Source organism: Stenella coeruleoalba (genome assembly GCF_951394435.1).
Source record: "Stenella coeruleoalba genome assembly, chromosome: 2".
NCBI classification, from domain to species: Eukaryota; Metazoa; Chordata; class Mammalia; order Artiodactyla; family Delphinidae; genus Stenella; species Stenella coeruleoalba.
Window position 1 is genome coordinate 154,209,002 of NC_137147.1, and position 22,907 is coordinate 154,231,908.

General features: G+C 41.2%; 1 protein-coding gene across 1 annotated transcript in view; it reads left to right on the forward strand.

The window, feature by feature from the left end:
• Positions 1-21,756, forward strand: part of MYO5C (myosin VC) — a 118,992-nt gene extending 97,236 nt beyond the window's left edge. Inside the window, exons 37-41 of the mRNA XM_079913746.1 lie at positions 8,846-8,996; positions 9,642-9,924; positions 18,055-18,229; positions 18,743-18,823; positions 20,032-21,756. Coding sequence (XP_079769872.1) covers positions 8,846-8,996; positions 9,642-9,924; positions 18,055-18,229; positions 18,743-18,823; positions 20,032-20,184 — 843 coding nt within the window. The 3' untranslated portion in view covers positions 20,185-21,756. The remainder of the gene's footprint in view (positions 1-8,845; positions 8,997-9,641; positions 9,925-18,054; positions 18,230-18,742; positions 18,824-20,031) is intronic.
• Positions 21,757-22,907: the final 1,151 nt, after the last annotated feature.

The following is a 22,907-nucleotide window of genomic DNA, read 5'->3' on the forward strand; positions in this document are numbered from 1 at the left end:
AAAGTAATATAAAAATAATCCTACTGGTAGTATTGAATAAAAGGAGAAATAAGTAAAGAAAATCCAACCTCTAACCAAAAGGAATATTGGGGGGAGGGGAGAAGACCAGCCCATTTAAGACAGACTGGCATCTGTGAGGCCTTAATGGGAGGCATTATTCAACACCATTTTTAAAAATCCTTTCTTTACCCCCTTCTGCCATGTATACAATGTTCTTGTCCCTGTCTGAGTGGTTTTTAATTACTATATTTTTATTTCTAAAATTTCAATGGTTCTTTTTCACCTCTGCCTTTTATAATGTCCTATTCTTAATGTTTTTTTTCTTTTATCTCTTTGAACATGGTAAACATATTTTATTACTCTGCTTGGTCTGCTAGCACAGACTAGGTGGCCTAAACAACAGAAATTTATTTTCTCATAGTTCTGGAGGATAGAAGCCCAAGATCAGGGTGCAGGCATGGTTGAGAGATCACTTCTGGGCTTGCAGACAGCCACCTTCTCACTATGTAGTCACATGGCCTTTCCTCAGTGCATGGGGTAGAAAGAGAGATTGAGCTCTCTGCTGTCTCCTTCTGTAAGAACACTAATCCTATCAGATCAGGACCCCACCCTATTACTTCATTTAACCTTAGTAACTTCCTTAGAGACCCCATCTCCAAATATAGCCACCCTGGAGGTTAGGGCTTCAATATATAAGTTTGAAGCGGGGGACAAATATTCAGCCCAGAACCCACATTTTAAACTATTTCAGATTGGTCTATACTCTAATTATAAAGTTATGAATCTCATTTATTCACCTACCAACCTCTTACAGAAGTTCATTTCCTTGGGTGCTTTGCAGTTTTTTCTGTGAGCTTCCATGGGAGTTGTTTTCCAATGTAGTGTAGCTCTGGAGGCACATATTTGTCAGGGAAATAAACAGGACAGTAATGTTTACAGTTGACCCATCCTCAATCAACTGTGGATCATGTGGTACTACAGTACATATTTAGTGAAAAAATCTACATGTAAGTAGACCCATGTAGTTCAAACCCATGTCATTTAAGCATCAAGTGTAGTTAGTTATAGAAAATAAATGCTACCACAAACATCGAGAAATCATTTGATATAAATCAGACATTAAGTTTTAAAGTATAGGAGTTATAGTAGAAGCTTATTATAATATCATTAGTAGAGATAGTATTTAAATTTTCTACATGTCTACATTCTAATTTTTTTTTTTACATCTTTATTGGAGTATAATTGCTTTACAATGGTGTGTTAGTTTCTGCTTTATAACAAAGTGAATCAGTTATACATATACATATGTTCCCATATCTCTTCCCTCTTGCATCTCCCTCCCTCCCACGCTCCCTATCCCACCCCTCTAGGTGGTCACAAAGCACCGAGCTGGTCTCCCTGTGCTATGTGGCTGCTTCCCACTAGCTATCGATTTTACGTTTGGTAGTGTATATATGTCCATGCCACTCTCTCACTTTCTCACAGCTTACCCTTCCCCCTCCCCATATCCTCAAGTCCATTCTCTAGTAGGTCTGTGTCTTTATTCCTGTCTTACCCCTAGGTTCTTCATGACATTTTTTTTCTTAAATTCCATATATATGTGTTAGCATATGGTATTTGTCTTTCTCTTTCTGACTTACTTCACTCTGTATGACAGACTCTAGGTCCATCCACCTAATTACAAATAGCTCAATTTCGTTTCTTTTTATGGCTGAGTAATATTCCATTGTATATATGTGCCACATCTTCTTTATCCATTCATCTGATGATGGACACTTACGTTGTTTCCATCTCTGGGCTACTGTAAATAGAGCTGCAATGAATATTTTGGTGCATGACTCTTTTTGAATTATGGTTTTCTCAGGGTATATGCCCAGTAGTGGGATTGCTGGGTCGTATTGTAGTTCTATATGTAGTTTTTTGAGGAACCTCCATACTGTTCTCTATAGTGGCTGTACCAATTCACATTCCCACCAGCAGTGCAAGAGTGTTCCCTTTTCTCCACATCCTCTCCAGCATTTACTGTTTCTAGATTTTTTGATGATGGCCATTCTGACCAGTGTGAGATGATATCTCATTGTAGTTTTGATTTGCATTTCTCTAATGATTGATGATGTTGAGCATTCTTTCATTTGTTTGTTGGCAGTCTGTACATCTTCTTTAGAGAAATGTCTGTTTACATCTTCTGCCCATTTTTGGATTGGTTTGTTTGTTTTTTTGTTATTGAGCTGCATGAGCTGCTTATAAATTTTGGAGATTAATCCTTTGTCAGTTGCTTCATTTGCAAATATTTTCTCCCATTGTGAGGGTTGTCTTTTGGTCTCATTTATGGTTTCTTTTGCTGTGCAAATGCTTTGAAGTTTCATTAGGTCCCATTTGTTTATTTTTGTTTGTGTTTCCATTTCTCTAGGAGGTGGGTCAAAAAGGATCTTGCTGTGATTTATGTTATAGAGTGTTCTGCCTATGTTTTCCTCTAAGAGTTTGATAGTTTCTGGCCTTACATTTAGGTCTTTAATCCATTTTGAGCCTATTTTTGTGTATGGTATTAGGGAGCGATCTAATCTCATAATTTTTTTGTGTGTGTGGTACGCGGGCCTCTCACTGTTGTGGCCTCTCCCGTTGCGGAGCACAGACTCCGGACATGCAGGTTCAGTGGCCATGGCTCACGGGCCTAGCTGCTCTGTGGCATGTGGAATCTTCCCGGACTGGGACATGAACCCATGTCCCCTGCATTGGCAGGTGGACTCTCAACCACTGCGCCACCAGGGAAGCCCTAATCTGATACTTTTACATGTACCTGTCCAGTTTTCCCAGCACCACTTATTGAAGAGGCTGTCCTTTCTCCACTGTACATTCCTGACTCCTTTATCAAAGATACGGTGACCATATGTGCGTGGGATTATCTCTGGGCTTTCTATCCTTTTCCATTGATCTATATTTCTTTTCTTTTCTTTTTTTTTTTATTTTGCAGTATGTGGGCCTCTCACTGTTGTGGCCTCTCCCGTTGCGGAGCACGGGCTCCGGATGCGCAGGCTCAGTGTCCATGGCTCACAGGCCCAGCTGCTCCGTGGCATGTGGGTTATCCCTGGACCGGGGCACGAACCCATGTCGCCTGCATTGGCAGGCGGACTCTCAACCACTGCGCCACCAAGGAAGCCCTGATCTATAGTTCTGTGTTTGTGCCAGTACCATACTGTCTTGATTACTGTAGCTTTGTAATATAGTCTGAAGTCAGGGAGCCTGATTCCTCTAGCTCTGTTTTTCGTTCTCAAGATTGCTTTGCCTATTCAGGGTCTTTTGTGTTTCCATACAAATTGTGAAATTTTTTGTTCTAGTTCTGTGAAAAATGCCAGTGGTAGTTTGATAGGGATTGCATTGAATCTGTACATTGCTTTGGGTAGTAGAGTCATTTTCACAATGTTGATTCTTCCAATCCAAGAACATGGTATATCTCTCCATCTGTTTGTATCACCTTTAATTTCTTTCATCAGTGTCTTATAATTTTCGGCATACAGGTCTTTTGTCTCCTTAGGTAGGTTTATACCTAGATATTTTATTCTTCTTGTTGCAATGGTAAATGGGAGTGTTTTCTTGATTTCACTTTCAGATTTTTCATCATTGGTTTATAGGAATGCCAGAGATTTCTATGCATTAATTTTGTATCCTGCTACTTTACCAAATTTATTGATTAGCTCTAGTAGTTTTCTGGTACCATCTTTAGGATTCTCTACGTATAGGATCATGTCATTTGCAAACAGTGACGGCTTTACTTCTTCTTTTCTGATTTGGATTCCTTTTATTTCCTTTTCTTCTCTGATTGCTGTGGCTAAAACTTCCAAAACTATGTTGAATAAGAGTGGTGAGAGTGGTCAACCTTGTCTTGTTCCTGATCTTAGTGGAAATGCTTTCAGTTTTTCACCATTGAGAATGATGTTGGCTCTGGGTGTGTCATATATGGCCTTTATTATGTTGAGGAAAGTTCCCTCTATGCCTACTTTCTGGAGGGTTTTTATCATAAATGGATGTTGAATTTTGTCGAAAGCTTTCTCTGCATTTATTCAGATGATCATATGGTTTTTCTCCTTCAATTTGTTAAAATGGTGTATCACATTTATTGATTTGCATATATTGAAGAATCCTTGCATTCCTGGAACAAACCCCACTTGATCATGGTGTATGATCCTTTTAATGTGCTGTTGGATTCTGTTTGCTAGTATTTTGTTGAGGATTTTTGTATCTATGTTCATCAGTGATATTGACCTGCAGTTTTCTTTCTTTGTGACATCCTTGTCTGGTTTTAGTATCAAGGTGATGGTGGCCTCATAGAATGAGTTAGGGAGTGTTCCTCCCTCTGCTATATTTTGGAAGAGTTTGAGGAGGATAGGTGTTAGCTCTTCTCTAAATGTTTGATAGAATTTGTGTGTGAAGCCATATGGTCCTGGTCTTTTGTTTGTTGGAAGATTTTTAATCACAGTTTCAATTTCAGTGCTTGTGATTGGTCTGTTCATATTTTCTATTTCTTCCTGATTCAGTCTTGGCAGGTTGTGCATTTCTAAGAATTTGTCCGTTTCTTCCAGGTTGTTCATTTTATTGGCATAGAGTTGCTTGTAGTAATCTCTCATAATCTTTTGTATTTCTGCAGTGTCAGTTGTTACTGCTCCTTTTTCATTTCTAATTCTATTGATTTGAGTCTTCTCCCTTTTTTTCTTAATGAGTCTGGCTAATGGTTTATCAATTTGGTTTATCTTCTGAAAGAACCAGCTTTTAGTTTTATTGATCTTTGCTATCATTTCCTTCATTTCTTTTTCATTTATTTCTGATATGATCTTTATGATTTCTTTCCTTCTGCTAACTTTGGGGTTTTTTTGTTCTTCTTTCTCTAATTGCTTTAGGTGCAAGGTTAGGTTGTTTATTCGAGATGTTTCCTGTTTCTTAAGGTAGGATTGTATTGCTATAAACTTCTCTCTTAGAATTGCTTTTGCTGCATCCCATAGGTTTTGGATTGTCGTGTCTCCATTTTCATTTGTTTCTAGGTATTTTTTAATTTCCTCTTTGATTTCTTCAGTGATCACTTCGTTATTAAGTAGTGTATTGTTTAGCCTCCATGTGTTTGTATGTTTTACAGATCATTTCCTGTAATTGATATCTAGTCTCATAGCGTTGTGGTCAGAAAAGATACTTGATACAATTTCAATTTTCTTAAATTTACCAAAGCTTGATTTGTGACCCAAGATATGATCTATCCTGGAGAATGTTCCATGAGCACTTGAGAAAAATGTGTATTCTGTTGTTTTTGGATGGAATGTCCTATAAATATCAATTAAGTCCATCTTGTTTAATGTATCATTTAAAGCTTGTGTTTCCTTATTTATTTTCATTTTGGATGATGTGTCCATTGATGAAAGTGGGGTGTTAAAGTCCCCTACTATGAGTGTGTTACTGTCGATTTCCCCTTTTATGGCTGTTAGTATTTGCCTTATGTATTGAGGTGCTCCTATGTTGGGTTCATAAATACTTACAATTGTTATATCTTCTTCTTGGATCGATCCCTTGATCATTTTGTAGTGTCCTTCTTTGTCTCTTCTCATAGTCTTTATTTTAAAGTCTATTTTGTCTGATATGAGAATTGCTACTCCAGCTTTCTTTTGGTTTCCACTTGCGTGGAATATCTTTTTCCATCCCCTCACTTTCACTCTGTATGTGTCTCTAGGTCTGTAGTGGATCTCTTGTAGACAGCATATATAGGTCTTCTTTTTGTATCCATTCAGCCAATCTGTGTCTTTTGGTGGGAGCATTTAGTCCATTTACATTTAAGGTAATTATCGATATGTATGTTCTTATTCCCATTTTCTTAATTGTTTTGGGTTCGTTATTGTAGGTCTTCTCCTTCTCTTGTGTTTCTTGCCTAGAGAAGTTCCTTTAGCAGTTGTTGTAAATATGATTTGGTGGTGCTGAACTCTCAGCTTTTGCTTGTCTATAAAGGTTTTAATTTCTCCATCAAATCTGAATGAGATCCTTGCTGGGTAGAGTAATCTTGGCTGCAGGTTTTTCTCCTTCATCACTTTAAATATGTCCTGCCACTCCCTTCTGGCTTGCAGAGTTTCTGCTGAAAGATCAGTTGTTAACCTTATGGGGATTCCCATGTGTGTTATTTGTTGTTTTTCCCTTGCTGCTTTTAATATATTTTCTTTGTATTTAATTTTTGACAGTTTGATTAATATGTGTCTTGGCATATTTCTCCTTGGATTTATCCTGTATGGGACTCTCTGTGCTTCCTGGACTTGATTAACTATTTCCTTTCACATATTAGGGAAGTTTTCAACTATAATCTCTTCAAATATTTTCTCAGTCCCTTTCTTTTTCCCTTCTTCTTCTGGAACCCCTATAATTCGAATGTTGGTGCGTTTAATGTTGTCCCAGAGGTCTCTGAGACTGTCCTCGGTTCTTTTCATTCTTTTTTCTTTATTCTGCTCTGTAGTAGTTATTTCCACTATTTTATCTTCCAGGTCACTTATCCGGTCTTCTGCCTCAGTTATTCTGCTATTGATCTCATCTAGAGTATTTTTAATTTCATTTATTGTGTTGTTCACCTCTGTTTGTTTGCTCTTTAATTCTTCTAGGTCCTTGTTAAATGTTTCTTGCATTTTGTCTATTCTATTTCCAAGATTTTGGGTCATCTTTACTATTATTATTCTGAATTCTTTTTCAGGTAGACTGCCTATTTCCTCTTCATTTGTTAGGTCTGGTGGGTTTTTATCTTGCTCCTTCATCTGCTGTGTGTTTTTCTGTCTTCTCATTTTGCTTATGTTACTGTGTTTGGGGTCTCCTTTTTGCAGACTGCAGGTTCGTAGTTCCCGTTTTTTTTGGTGTCTGTCCCCAGTGGCTAAAGTTGGTTCAGTGGGTTGTGTAGGCTTCCTTGTGGAGGGGACTAGTGCCTGTGTTCTGGTGGATGAGGCTGGATCTTGTCTTTCTGGTGGGCAGGTTCACGTCTAGTGGTGTGTTTTGGGGTGTGTGTAGACTTATTATGATTTTAGGCAGCCTCTCTGCTAATGGGTGGGGTTGTGTCCTGTTTTGCTAGTTGTTTGGTATAAGGTGTCCTGCACTGTAGCTTGCTGGTTGTTGAGTGAAGCTGGGTGTTGGTGTTGAGATGGAGATCTCTGGGAGATTTTCGCCGTTTGATATTATGTGGAGCTGGGAGGTCTCTTGTGGACCAGTGTCCTGAAGTTGGCTCTCCCACCTCAGAGGCACAGCACTGACTCCTGGTTACAGCACCAAGAGCCTTTCATCCACACGGCTCAGAATAAAAGGGAGAAAAAGTAGGAAGGAAGGAAGGAAGGAAGGAGGGAGGGAGGGAGGGAGGGAGGAAAGAAAAGATAAAATAAAGTAAGATAAAATAAAATAAAGTTATTAAAATAAAAAATAATTATTAAGAAAAAAAATGTTTTTAAAGAAAAAATAATGGACGGATAGTACCTTAGGAAAAAGGTGGAAGCAAAGCTGTACAGACAAAATCTCACACAGAAGCATACACATACACACTCACAAAAAGAGGAAGAGGGGAAATAATCATAAATCTTGCTCTCAAAGTCCACTTCCTCAGTATGGGATGATTCGTTGTCTATTCATGTATTCCACAGATGCAGGGTACATCAAGTTGATTGTGGAGCTTTAATCCGCTGCTCCTGAGGCTGCTGGGAGAGATTTCCCTTTCTCTTCTTTATTCTCACAGCTCCTGGGGCTCAGCTTTGGATTTGGCCCCGCCTCTGCGTGTAGGTTGGCGGAGGGTGTCTGTTCTTCGCTCATACAGGACGGGGTTAGAGGAGCAGCTGATTCGGGGCCTCTGGCTCACTCAGGCCGGGGTGAGGGAGGGGTACGGATGCTGGGCGAGCCTGTGGCGGCCGAGGCCGGCGTGATGTTGAACCAGCCTGAGGTGCGTCATGCGTTCTCCCGGGGAAGTTGTCCCTGGATCCCGGGACCCTGGCAGTGGCGGGCTGCACAGGCTCCCCGGAAGGGGGGTGTGGATAGTGACCTGTGCTCGCACACAGGCTTCTTGGTGGCGTCAGCAGCAGCCTTAGCGTCTCATGCCCGTCTCTGGGGTCCGCGCTTTTAGCCGCGGCTCTCGCCAGTCTCTGGAGCTCCTTTAAGCAGCGCTCTTAATCCCCTCTTCTCGAGCACCAGGAAACAAAGAGGGAAGAAAAAGTCTCTTGCCTCTTCGGCAGGTCCAGACTTTTCCCCGGACTCCCTCCCGGCTAGCCATGGTGCACTAACCCCCTGCAGGCTGTGTTCATGCCGCCAACCCCAGTCCTCTCCCTGCGATCCGACCGATCCGACCGAAGCCCGAGCCTCAACTCCCAGCCCCGCCCGCCCTGGCGGGGGAGCAGACAAGCCTCTTGGGCTGGTGAGTGCTGGTCGGCACCGATCCTCTGTGCGGGAATCTCTCCCCGCTTTGCCCTCCGCACCCCTGTTGCTGTGCTCTCCTCCGCGGCTCCAAAGCTTCCCCTCTCCGCCACCCACAGTCTCCCCCCGCGAAGGGGCTTCCTAGTGTGTGGAAACTTTTCCTCCTTCACAGCTCCCTCCCACTGGTGCAGGTCCTGTCCCTATCCTTTGTCTGTTTATTCTTTTTTCTTTTGCCCTACCCAGGTACGTGGGGAGTTTCTTGTCTTTTGGGAGGTCTGAGGTCTTCTGCCAGCGTTCAGTAGGTGTTCTGTAGGAGTTGTTCCACGTGTAGATGTATTTCTGGTGTATCTGTGGGGAGGAAGGTGATCTCCGCGTCTTACTCTTCCGCCATCTTCCCCTCGTCCCCCGGTAGGCCTATTCTAATATTTATATTCAAAATTACTTCTAGGAATTCATGAAGAATAACAGTCTACGTCAGAATAAGAATTGTTTGAACAATTTTGACCTTTCAGAATACAGACAGATTCTTAGTGATGTGGCTATACGAATATATCATCAGTTCATTATTATAATGGAAAACAACATTCAACCAATAATAGGTAAGAAAAGAATCGATGACCAGGAAATATTTATAATGACACTGAGACCTTAAAAAAATAAATCTGGTGCACGGCATGTGTAATTGCAAAGAACATAATTTTAAAACAAGAAGATTTACTGATGTAAATGTCCACTTTTTAATTCTTTGATTGCTAAAATGATTACATATATAAAAGTACACAGGTCATAGTTTTCTTTCTGTAAGGGGGATCCATCCTGAAGGGAAAGACTTGGGAGAACTGCTGCTACTTATATGGCTAATCCTGGTTCTTAGCCAAGTATTTTTGAAATTCTAAAGCCTTACTCAAATTCTTGTATACTTTCTTCAATTTTCTGAAATTTAAATACTTCAGGCTTTAAGTAGTTCCAGACCGTGGGTTGTCACGCTAACCAGCTCTCTGTCCTGTGAAGTTGAAAGAAGAGGAGCTGTTGCCCTGCTGTAGGTGACGGTCCATCCCCATCCACCCCTTACATCTTGGTGCTCCCCAACCCTCCATTCTTTTACTTCCTCTATCACAGCTATATCCACACTAACTCGTGTGGAAAATGTCCCACCTCCTGAAACAGACACATGAGAGCAGTGGAAATATTCTCTGGGTGTCCCCACTGTGTGTGCAAGGAAATCTTCCCGTTTTTCTCCATAGTGCCAGGCATGCTGGAGTATGAGAGTCTGCAGGGCATTTCCAGCCTGAAGCCCACAGGCTTCCGGAAGCGGTCATCCAGCATAGATGACACGGATGCCTACACGATGACCTCCATCCTGCAGCAGCTGAGCTACTTTTACAGTACCATGTGCCAGAACGGCCTGGACCCTGAGATCGTGAGGCAGGCAGTGAAGCAGCTCTTCTTCTTGATTGGGGCGGTCACCCTGAACAGCCTCTTCCTGCGCAAGGACATGTGCTCTTGCAGAAAAGGGATGCAGATAAGGTAAGACCCATAAAGCACCACTAATCCTGGAGAGGCTGGCCAGAAAGGATGTTCTTAAAGTCCAAGGCCACACACTCTGCCCTCCCTCCACAAGAGCTGCACTGCTGGAGGGTGTGCAAGATGACTCTTAGAACCTTGGAAATGTCAGCTATCTGATGCCAGGCCCTCTTCCCATCACTCTACCCCACGCTACCTTGACGGTCTGGCAGAATGTCTTCTACTAAGAACTAGTAATTGTGTATTTTAAATTCTGGCCCTCTGTAGTTATCATATACTCAACCAGTATTTATTGACCACCACTTCTGTGACTAGCACTGCTGGTGGGGGACACAGGAAACAGAGGAAAGGGTGATTTGATCCCTGCCATTGAGAAGCTAAATGATGATTCAAAACCACTGTAATTAAGTCACAAACAAGTGGTGGGGGAAGTGCTTCAGAGAGGAGAGATTATCGTGGACAGAAAAGTTAAAGAAGCCTGAAAACTGTGTGTGAGTGATTAAAAATGGGAGAACATTTCAGGCAGGGGAATGAGTGGGCAAAGGCACAGTGGTAGGACTGCGTGAGGACCCGTCCTCAGGCAGGAGTAAATAGCTCCGTCTAGATGAAGCAGAGGTTTGTGTCGGGAACAACAGGTCCGCAGTAGAGTGGTAAGTTGGACCCAGACTGGGAGGGTCTGGAATGCCAGGCCAAGCACTGGGAGTTCATCCTGCGGACATGGTCATCCAGTTTTGAGGTGTGTTGACTTCTCTTTGTCTCTAAACCAAGGAAACACAGACCATTAGCTATTGTTTGAATTAACACTGTCACATTATTAGAAAGCATATAATATGGGATAGATATTTAAGATTTTTATAATATGTGCAGGGATTTGACACCTATAGGTGATAGGAGAACCTGGGATGGTGATGATGGCAGTGATACAATGAAAAGTGACCCCAAAAATTTATTAAGCCAAGAAATAAACAAGGGGCATCCATTACATCTTTTCAGCATTAGAGGTGGACATCCCTACAAATCATTGCGGCAAATTCTCATGATACCAGGCTGTGGTTTTCAGATATGAGGGAGTATTCAGGAGGACTGGGCTTTTTTTCCTCTTCATTGAAAGAGGAAAGACTTCTGTTTATTTCCCGAGCACTGAGCAGATGCCCTGTAGCCCTCTGAGGTAGGATTCAGGCCTATTTAAAGTAAAGCCATAAACCTCATGAGCCATAAACCTCAGTCTTTGCTAAACAACTCTCATTCCACCAGTAGGTCCCCAAGTTGAGTGAACATCTGTCCCCACAGGTGCTCAGTATTTTCTCCTCTCACCCATTGAAAGTGCTATTAGAGAAGTACTGACTTTGCAGTGTGTTGGTCTGAGTAAGTAGCACATGCATTTAAGAGGCATTCATTCATTCAGATATTGACTCAGCTCCTGCCATCAACAAGGCGCACCAGGATTTACAGTGACTTTACCATGACAACACAAGCAACACAATAACAAAACATGAACACAAGTGGAAAATCAAAACTACAGAAAAGAAAAACATAAACAGTAGACAGAGTAGCTTGAAAACTGGGTCTGGGCTTTCTGACTGCCAGGAGAAAAAGCCAAATGTCATAGCTCTCTGGTCTCATCTGGCTTGGTGAGGCAGACCGGTTCCTGGGAAGATATAAAGATTTTCCTAGTATGTAATTCTTTTTTGTGCCTAGTCATGAATTGTAAAAATATTATCTCATGTGGAACTTTATCTCACCATCTCCACAATAGCATTTTTGCTGCAAATTCCACTGTGGCTGATTTGCCCAGGGATCTTTGATAAGAACCTAGGTAGGGGTCCTGGAGACGGAGACAGTTCTGTTAGGAACCAGAATAATGTGGCCCAACTACAAACATTGCTTGCTGGCCTGAGGGAATCTGGGGGGAGTACGAAAGGCATTGACTTGGGTCTTGAAGGACAAGTAGGATTTCAGCTGACCCAGAACCAGAGGAATGAACACAGGCCTCAGTGAAGGAAAACTGAGGGCAGGGTATGAACAGCCCCCTTTGAAAGGAGCACCAGGAGTGATGAGAGGACCTAGAAAGATGGGTTAGAAAGACAAAGCAGAATGCCAGCATGAGAAATGCATGCTTTAGTCCCTCAGGAGTGGCAGCCACCACAGATTTTTTTTTTTCTTTTTTCAGAAGGCTTTAAACTATGAATTCAGTTTCTTTAATAGTTGAAGGAATATTCAGGTTATATATTGCATCTTGGATGAGTTTTGGTAGTGTTTGGTTTTCAAGGAATTGGTCCACTTCATCAAAGTTGAGTTTATGTGTGTAGAGCTGTTCAGAATATTCCCTTGTTATTCTTTTAATTTCTGCAGAATTTGTAGTGATATCCCCTCTTCCACTCCTCTGTGGGTCATCTGTGACTTCTCTTTTCCTTGGTCAGGCTTGCTAGAGGTGTATCAGTTTGGTTTCACTGATTTTTATCTTTTTTTTAATTTAATTGATTTCTGTTACTGTCTTTATGATTTCATTCCTTCTGCCTACTTTGCATTTATTTTTCTCTTCTTCTAGGTTCCTAAAGTAGAAGCCTGGATTATTGGCTCTGAGACCTTTCTTTTCTAACATAAGCATTTAATGCTATACATTTCTTTCTAAGCACTACTTTAACTCTATCACACAAATTTTGATATGTTATATTTTCATTTTTGTTCAGTTCAAAATATTTTCTAATTTCCCTCGAGTCTTACTCTTTGACTGACCCATTATTTAGAAGTGTGTTGTTTAATTTCCAAGTGTTTAGAGACTTTCTTGTTACCTTTCTATTATTGATTTTTAGTTTAATTTCATTGTGCTTGAAGAACATACTTCGTCAGTCAAACTCTTAGAAACAGAAGGTAGAATGGTGGTTGCCTGGGGCTGAGGAGAGAGAGAAAAAGGGAGTTGTTGTTCATTCAATGGATGTACAATTTCAGTTTTACAAAGTGAAAATGTTCTGGGAATCTGTTATACAACATGGTGCATATAGTTAACACTACTATACAATACACTTAACAGTAGTTCAGATGGTAATTTTAGGTAATGCATTTTCTACCACAATTTTTTAAAAAATCTCAAGGTACATCCAGGTTAACATATACCACAGATTGTGATATTAGAATTACCAACCATCCCACTTTGCCCGAGACTTTCCCAGGTTTATTTTTAAAATACAAACTTATAAATATTTTGGGACTTCCCTGGCAGTCCAGTGGTTAAGTCTTCACACTCCCATTGTAGGGGGTATGGGTTCGATCCCTGGTAGGAGAACTGCTAAGATCCCACTTGCTGCATGGCATGGCCTAAAAAAAAAAAAAGAAAAACTTATAAATATTTTTACATTGAAAAAAACAAACTTTGTATGATTTCAGTTATTTTTAAATTTGATAATATTTGCTTTTGTGACCCAGGTCTATTTTTGTGAATCTTCTCCATGTAGTGGGTTGAAAATCATGTATATTCTGCTTTTGTTGGGTACAATGTTCTATAAATGTAGATCAGACCCAGTTTGTTGAGGGCGTTTTTCATTTCTTCTATATCCTTGCTGATTTTCTGTCTATTAGTTCTACTGATTATTGAGAGGAGTGTTGAAGTCTCCAACTATAAGTATGGAGTTGTCTATTTCTTCTTTCAGTCTGTCAGGTTTTGCTTTATGTATTCTGAAGCTCTGTTTTTAGGTGCATACACACTAAGAATTGTTATGTCTTCTTGGTGAGTTAGCCCTCCTGTCGTTATGTGGGATCTCTCTTTGTCCCTCCCTGGTAATTTTCTCTGCTTTGAAGTCTACTTTGTGTGAAAGTCTACTTTTTATTTGGATCAGTGTTTTCATAGTATATTTTTTTCCATCCTTTTACTTTTGACCTATCTGTATCATATCTGAAGTGAGTTTCTTGTAGTCAGCATATATTTCGGTCCAGTTTTTTGTTTTATTTTTTCATCCAGTCTGACAATCTGTGCTTCTTAATTGGGGTTTTTAGGCCATTTAAATTTAAGGTAATTATTGGTATACTCAGATTTAAGTCTACCATTTTGTTATTTTTTGTTTGTTCCTTCTGGTTTTTATTTCTCTGATTTCCGGTTTCTGTCTTCTTTTGGGTTCTTTGAACATTTTTGGTACCCCTTTTAAATTTTATCTATTTTTTCACTGTATCTCTTTGTATCTTTTTTAATGGCTGCTGTAGTAATTACAGTATACATACTTACCTTTTTCAGTCATTTTAGAATCAGTATCTTATCACATTAAGTGGAATGTAGAAACCTTACCATTACATAGGCCCCTTTCCCCTCTTCGCTTGTTGTCTTATATATTATATCTACATACATCAAAAACTCTGCCAGACAATGTTATAATTTTTGTTTTAAACCATCCAACATATTTTAAAGGACTTAATAGAAGAATGGTCTATTGTATTTACCCAGGCACTTATCATTTCTGTTATTCCTTCATTTCTAATATTTCAAGTCTCATTTTCCCCCCAAATCTCATTTCGATTTCATTTTCCTTTTGCCTGAGGAAATTATTTTAGTAGTCCTTTTAGAGCAGGTTCACTGATGATAAATTCTCTTAGCTTTCTTTCCTCTGAAAATACCTTCATTTCACCTTCATTCCTAAAGTATATTTTTATAGGCTACCAATGTCTGGGTTGACAGTCCTTTCTTTCATCAGTGTAAAAATGTTCCACTTTTTCTGGCTTCCATGGTTTCTGATGAGAAATGCACAGTCATTTGAATTATTATTTCTCTATAAATAACGCATAGTTTTTCTCTGAGTTCCAAGTTGTTTTTTCTTTGTGTTTAGTTTACCACAGTTTGATTATGATGCATCTGGGTGTGGATTTCTTTGGGTTTAGTCTCTTTGAGCTTCTCTGAACTTCTTGACTCTGTAGGTTTGTGGATCTCACCAAATGTGGCATTTTCAGCCATTTCTTCAAATGTTTTGTCTGCATCACACTTTCTCCTTTCCTTCTGGAATTTCAATGACACAAATGTTAGACCTTTCATTATTTTGTTATCCCTAAAGTTCTGTTCTTTGTACTTTTCAGATTGATAGTCTTTATTGATCCCTTGAAGTTCACTGACTCTTTTCTCTGCCATCTATATTCTGCTATTGAGCCTGTTCAGTGAGTTCTTTTGTTTCAGTTATTTTTCAGTTGTAAATTTCCATTTTTTTGAAACAGCTTCTGTTTCTTTTCTGAAGCTTTCTATTTTTTCATGTATTTCAAGATAGTTTGTCCTTACTTTTTGGAGCATTTTTGTGATAGCTTCTTTAAAGTCTTTATCATATGATTCTAACATCTGTGTCATCTCAGAGTTGATACTATTAATTGCCTTGTTTAATGTGACTTAAGATTTCCCTGGTTTTCGTATGCCAAGTAATTTTGAATTGTATTCTGGACACTTTTTATTATTATATTATGAGACACTGAGTCTTTAAATCCTATGGAGAATGTTGATACTTTTATCTGATAATCAGCTCACTTGGGTTCAGGCTCTGCAGGTTGTGGTTCCTCTGTCTTCAAAGCCTTTGTAATGCTATTTGGTTTTGTCTTTTTTTTTTTTTTTTTTGCGGTACACAGGCCTCTCACTGTTGTGGCCTCTCCCATTGCGGAGCACAGTCTCCGGACTTGCAGGCTCAGTGGCCATGGCTCACGGGCCCAGCCGCTCCGCGACATGTGGGATCTTCCCGGACCGGGGCACAAACCCCTGTCCCCTGCATTGGCAGGCGGACTCTCTACCACTGCGCCACCAGGGAAGCCCTGGTTTTGTCTTGTGTGTGACACACAGTGGCCAGACTGAAACTTGGGTGGTGTGCCATCCTATAGTTTAGTCCTCAAAGTTTATGTGTGCTCTTGAGGGTCAGATCCATCCCTGGGCTCAGGGGTGTGTCCAAGAATTCATAAATAAATTTAAGGGTCACTTTCCCAAGCTCCTCCTCTCCACAGTACCCCTGGTACTTTCCAGATACCTGGGGATCCCCTCTTTGGTCCTCCAGACAGAAAACTGGGGCTTCACTTAACTCACTGTGTGGCGTACTTCCAGCAAATGTCCCCACCTGGGGTCAAGTGGTGAGAGGAAGAGCAAGGAGAGTTCACGCCGTCCTCTTGAGCCACAACTCCTCCAACTGAAGAAAGTTCCCCTCTCTCAGTTTTAGTTTCCTACTGGACCCTGTTGCCACAACCATAGGACTGTTTGGGGCTTGCACATGAGAGAATGAAGAAAAAGAAAGGAAAAGGAGAAAAAAGAAAAACAGAATTTCCACCCTCTCTCAGAGCATTAGGACACCCCTTTCCAGCACCGCGAGCCAGAACTAGAGGGCTCCTCCTGGAGCTCTTTGTTGGCACCCATGCCCACTACTGAGTTTCAGGCTGCTTTGAGTTCAGGCCAATGAATAGCAGAGGGAAAGATACTGGTAAACTCATTGTCAGTTTGGAGATACTTCAAATTCTGGTCTTCTCTCCCAGTCCACCTGCTACTGTTTACTTTTCAGAGTCCTCAAATAGCTGTTCCAGGCATTCCATCCAGGTCTTATAGCTGCATTCAGTGGGAGAAACAAAATGGAGTGCTCGCTCCATCTTACCAAGAACCAGAACTCCAGCACAGAGTTTAGAGTGGGAGGATTAACATGCTCAAAATTCAGTGGATTCCCATTAGGAATCTATTGTAATAAGAACTAGTGGGACAAAATTGACAATGCAAAAAAAGGGGGCATAACCAGTGCAAGAGATGTTACCTCACACTCATTACATCCCTATAGAATACAGTAATTCAGCATTATTGTCCCAATGTTACAACCCATGGGGAGCTGCTAATCTGGAAGGTCAGAGCTGGAGCCGACCTTAGAGATCACCTAGTTCAACACTCAATTTTTTTAAACAGCTTCATTGATATATAATTTACATTCCATAGAGTTCACTCATCTAAAGTGTATATTCAGTGGTTTTTAGTATATTTACAGAGTTATGCAGCCATCACCATAATGTAATTTTAGAACAGTTTTATCACTCCAGAAAGAAACCTTACACCCAATAGCAGCCACTCGTATCCCCTACCCAAGTCCCACTGGGGAGTCCCCTCCCCCTCAACCTAACCAACAACAAATATATTTTCTTACTCTATAGATTTGCGTATTCTGGACATTTTTAAAATAAATGGAATCATAAATATGTTGTCTTTTGTGACTGGCTTCTTTCCCTTAGCATAGTGTTTTCCTAGCTCCCCCCGTGGTAGCATGTGGCAGTACCTCACTCCTTTTTATTGCGGAATAATATCCTATTGTATGGATAGACCACAATTTGTCTATCTATCCATCAACTGGTGGACATTTGGGTTGTTTTCTCTTTTTGGCTATAATGATTAATGGTGCTGTGAACATTTGTGTATGATTTTTTGTGTGGACATGTTTTCAGTTCTCTTTAGTAAGTACCTAGAAGTGGAGTTGCTAGGTCAGAAGGTCGTTTTATGTTTAACATTTTGAGGAACTGCCTAACTGCTTTCCTAAGCAGCTGTACCATTTACATTCCCACTAGCAATGTATAAGTGTTCTCAACACTCTGATTTACCAAGAGAGGTTGAGTAACTCTCCAGGCTCACACAATGGATAGGTGGGATTAAAACCCATGGCTCTTAACTCATAAACCTATGATAATCAGTGACAGAAACAAGAATAAAAACCCCAGTGGACTAAAAGAAAGCCTCTACCAATTGAAAATTTTCTGCCAATTTGGGAAAAGAGATCAAACAATTTTTATACCAATGTAAGTCTTCTCTTCAAATACCACTATGATTTTTTCCTTTAATATATTTTCAAACCTATTATTAAGGGTCCTTTAATAGATTATAAATTATTGTAGTCACTGTCTTTGCTCAGATTTTCTCCAAAGTTTATTGCTGTTATGGCCCCTCACCCTAGACCATCATGATCCTTAGAACCATGGATCGTGAGAGCTGATCATCTGGCCCACCCCCGTCTTGTTACAAATAAAGAAACTGCTGGGCTGTAGTCTTAAGGATCTCAGTGAGCTCTGGTACCATGCTGGGACACACTGGAGGATTCGGCACCCTCCCCTAAAGTGTTCTAAGCAGGTCACCCCTCTTCTCTGCTCCTCTGGCGTTTACTCCAGGTGCAACATCAGCTACTTAGAAGAATGGCTTAAAGATAAGAATTTGCAGAACAGCTTGGCCAGGGAAACCTTGGAAGCTCTCTCTCAGGCAGCCTGGTTGCTTCAGGTCAAGAAGACCACAGACAGCGATGCCAAGGAGATCTACGAACGCTGTACCTCCCTGTCTGCTGTGCAGGTGACCAGGCTTGCTGAGTGTCTCCCTGATCTTCACCCACAGATCATGTAATTGGCATTGCCTTTCCTGGCTTAGCCAGCTGTGGGGTGCATCTGCATCTCTCTGTGCTCTTTGGGGAGCATACGTATCTCCCATGGGCTGCCCTCTTATCTAACGGCATTTATTAAATACTAACTCTAGGCCTTAAAAACATAAAAATGCATATGACACATTCCCTGCCCGGTATACTCACATATGTGTATCTGTGGGGAGAGGGGGTGGGAGCAGGGAAGGAGGCTGGAAATGGGGAATTCTCTTAAGGTCATCTAATTATAGGATGTCCTTGCTGCCTTCTGTGCTGTTCTCAGCTTGTTTTCTCTTTTGGAAAAAAATAACACATGGTTCCTAGAGCCAGATTATAGTCTGAAAGAACCACTTTTGGTTCCCGACTGTTCCCACACCACTGGAACCATTATTTCATGGACAGAGTTGTCCTCTTCTGTGGCCTCAAACCATCTTATGTACTGTTTGCAGATCATAAAGATCCTTAACTCATACACACCTATAGATGACTTCGAGAAAAGAGTGACTCCATCCTTTGTTCGCAAAGTACAGGTGAGATCCTTAAGGATGTGCCTTTTAATTTTTAGTATAAGACAGTGTTGTTTAATTACCATTATAGAAATTCAGGATTAAAGTACATGTACCAAATATACAAAGGAAAGGCACCCAGGAAAAGCAGCAGGAATTCTCCCTGTCAAATTCCCTGTTTTCAGAACCCATTTTCCCCCAGGGTGGGAAGGGAACAAAAACACCAAAACCGTGACTCACATTCTGTGTTCTTCAGCATGTCTTGTTTCTCATCAGTCTTTGAGTATATGCAAGGGAGCAGAGGCTGAATGGAAAGAGAGAACCTGTGTGCCCATTTTTTCTTATTTTAATCCCTGAAGTTTCTTGCCCAATGAACTAGGGCAGCAGTTCTCAAAGTTTGGTTCAAGGGTCCTTGGGGGGGGGGGTGATTCTTGAGATGATTTCAGGGAGTCTGCAAAGTCTGCCTTTTTCCAAATACATACCTGTATGAGGCAGACTTTTCTTCATACATTGCAACCAAAATAACATAGCACTAGAGGTGAATGCAGAAGCAGATACAAGATTCCACCTGTCATATTAAGTCATACATTTAAAAGAGTTACAAAATTATGAAACAATACCACTTCAAACTAGTTTTTTGATTTGTTTTCAAAAATATAGTTTTTCAATAAAAATATGTTAACATGTATTGGGCTTGTTATTTTAATGAATTAATAAATATTTAAAATTATTGTTTTAATTACTAATATGATAGATATCAGTAGTTATAACCACATGCACAAAAGCTGTTTGGCGTCCTTGGTAATTTAAGAGTATAAAGGGGTCCGGAAACCAAAAAGGTTTGCAAACCACTGAACTAAAAAGAAATATTTATGCAATAAAAATTTAATACTGAGCTCCACTCGTGTTTGGTCTTAGAATTATGCCATGAGAATGGTGAGAATAGAAAGTAGATCGATTTATAGTCAGTCCATCCTGTGGGAAATTAACTTCTGAAGTGAAACAGAGCAAGTTGAGTATTGATGAGAGCTGATCTGGAAGACCTGGATAAACCATTTCACCTTGGAGCTGTGCTGTTGAAAAGCCCTTTTGTGTGTTATCTCACATGATTTTGAAAGGAGTTTTTCGCTGGAGATAGAGTTGTTGTGTTTTCCTTGCTCTTGACTTCCAGACAGCCATAAAGCAGAGTGCCCTGGTTTCCTTACTCATTTTTCCTCTGGTTTTCATTTCAGGCTCTCCTCAGTAGCCGAGAGGATTCATCACACCTGATGTTGGATACCAAGTATCTCTTTCAAGTCACATTTCCTTTTACCCCCTCTCCACATGCTCTGGAAATGATCCAGATCCCCAGCAGTTTCAAACTAGGCTTTCTCAATAGATTATAGCAGGAAAAAAGAGAATAAATGCGCTTTTCTTTCAAAAGCTAAATGAAGGTCAGATAGAGGGATGTGGCTTATTAATTGGAACTGGAAATGCTTTGGAATGTGATTTAAGGAAGAAAATAAGAATTCTCCCAAATGGGCCACATCTTCTCTCGCGCGTGGTGATGGTGCTGCCACTGTCATCTTGTAAGAATTAACACACGCCAGCTGAGGTTGGAAAGGCCACTGCTACCTTTGGAATCTCAGCCAGCTTTTACTAGAATTCCTGCAAGTCTCGTATTTTCTGCCAGGTGCCTCTTGTCTAGATCTATTTTGTGACAGCGGTCCACCCAGAGGGAGTGAGATCCAGGGACACAGTTTATCCTATGTTTTCTAAAGTTCGTGTGAAGCCCAGATACATTTATGAAGCCACAAATGGGTTCTAGGGCTGAGTCTTCCAAATAATCCCATTTGGCCATGGCGGCCTGTCAGAGTCCTCTCACCCCATGCCTGCCTGATGGGGGCAGAGGTGTTTTACCAACTCTTTTTACTAAGAACGCTCCTGCATAAAAAAATATTTATTTCAGGCCCCTCCAATTTTCAAGAGAATATTCAATCTGAAATGAATCATAGAAGTATTTTTATGTATATATCCATTTAAAACTAATATATCAGGGCTTCCCTGGTGGTGCAGTGGTTGAGAATCTGCCTGCCAATGCAGAGGACACGGGTTCGATCCCTGGTCCAGGAAGAGCCCACATGCCGCAGAGCAACTAAGCCTGTGCGCCACATCTACTGAGCCTGCGCTCTAGTGCCCGTGAGCCACAACTACTGAGCCCGCGTGCCGCAACTACTGAAGCCCACGCGCCTAGAGCCCGTGCTCCACAACGAGAGAAGCCACCACAATGAGAAGCCCACGCACTGCAACAAAGAGTAGCCCCCGCTCACTGCAACTAGAGAAGGCCCGCGCCTAGCAACAAAGACCCAGCACAGCCAAAAATTAAAAAATACAATAAATAAATTTACTAAAAAACCACGAAAACTAATATATCATTCAAGCTTAATTTCCACGCCAATTTACAATTATTTAATCATCTCGTCCTACAGAAGATTTCTTTAAACTTTATCTGCCAGCATATTTGCCATAATTTTTCATTGTTTAATATCTTTCATACAATAACTTAAAAAAATAAGTTTGAAAAGGCAACATAGTTGATTTTCTCTGTCTTATCAGCATTCAAATCTTAAGATCTCATAAGAATAATTGAAGAATTTTGTCAGTTCCTCCTTTTGAGAAATCTGTTTCCCAAGTTTTGTGGGAACTATTACTTGTTCCCCCCAGGTTTTCTCCTTTCTTCCTTTCAGAGCATAAAACATCATTTGATAAGCACTCCTGGCCTGTGGCCTCTTCTGCATCACCCCAAAGTCACAGGTCATAGCTGTGATTCTGTAACATGGGCATGTATCTTAGGAGTGGAAATAATACATGATTATGAAGCAACATCACCCTACTAATACGTAATGTCTTTTCATATTACAAATGATTGAATTTAGTTCATTTAGATACATTGTATATGAAGAAATAAGAAGTAGAACTTTGTGACATTTTAATCAAAATAAATTACCAAATGAATTGGGTCAGATTCTTTTAATTGCTAGGAGATTACAGTATTTTTAAGTGCACAAGTTTTATGCCTTTCTTTAAGGGTCATACTTGAAGATGCTAGAATCTTTATAGATTCATAATATCTCATAAGGGCTTCCCTGGTGGCGCAGTGGTTGAGAGTCCGCCTGCCGATGCGGGGGACACGGGTTCGTGCCCCGGTCCGGGAGGATCCCACATGCCGCGGAGCGGCTGGGCCCATGAGCCGTGGCCGCTGAGCCTGCGCGTCCGGAGCCTGTGCTCCACAACGGGAGAGGCCACAACAGTGAGAGGCCCGTGTACCGCAAAAAAAAAAAAAGCATCACATAATATCTCATAAAACATATATAAGATTTTTTAGAGAGGAAGTAAATATGCCCTCAGCCCTGGCTCAGGCTCTGTCTTCATGGGGCTCCCAGACTGTGCCAGAATGAGGGGCTACTTGGTGGAGAGCTGGCTGGGTTTTGGTCCACACGGACTGCCTTCTCCATGCCCCTTCCTGGTCTCCCCTATGCCACAAAGAGACCATCACCCTTCCTTTTTGGCACCTGTAACTCAGGGCTCCTGTCTGTCTTACAGCATTTATCCTGGGCTATAAGACAGTAACGCTGGCCATTCCCTCCACTACCCTGTGGGCATCCTGACGTGGCGAGCAGAACTGCAGGGGCAGTGTCCTACTGGAGACGGCAGAGCTCGTGAGGGTTCAGTCCTGGGAAGGAGTAGATCCTGTTTGGAGACGGGGGGACCTGCAGAGCCTGAAAAGTTTATGCATGGAGAAGGGGGCAGGGGAGCCCTCGCCCCACAGTCTTGATCAGCTCTACGAAGCTGAATGTAGCAAGAGTGGCCAAAACAACGAGGTGCTGGTGGGGTGAGGACTGTGAAGAGGCAGGAGCTGCTGATAACCTTCAGTTACAGGTGAATGTCAGGGTTGCTCAGTAAAGTGGAGTCTGAATTTACAGGGGCCAACCCTGCTGAACTCTGCTTCCTGCAAAGGGCAGAGAACTGAGCCCTAGAAACTGGTCAACGGGGGTTCTGAGGGCACCTGGCAGCATGGATGGTCAGAAGGTTCAAGGGGTGAGTGAGTGATGCAAACTGCAGTGCGTGC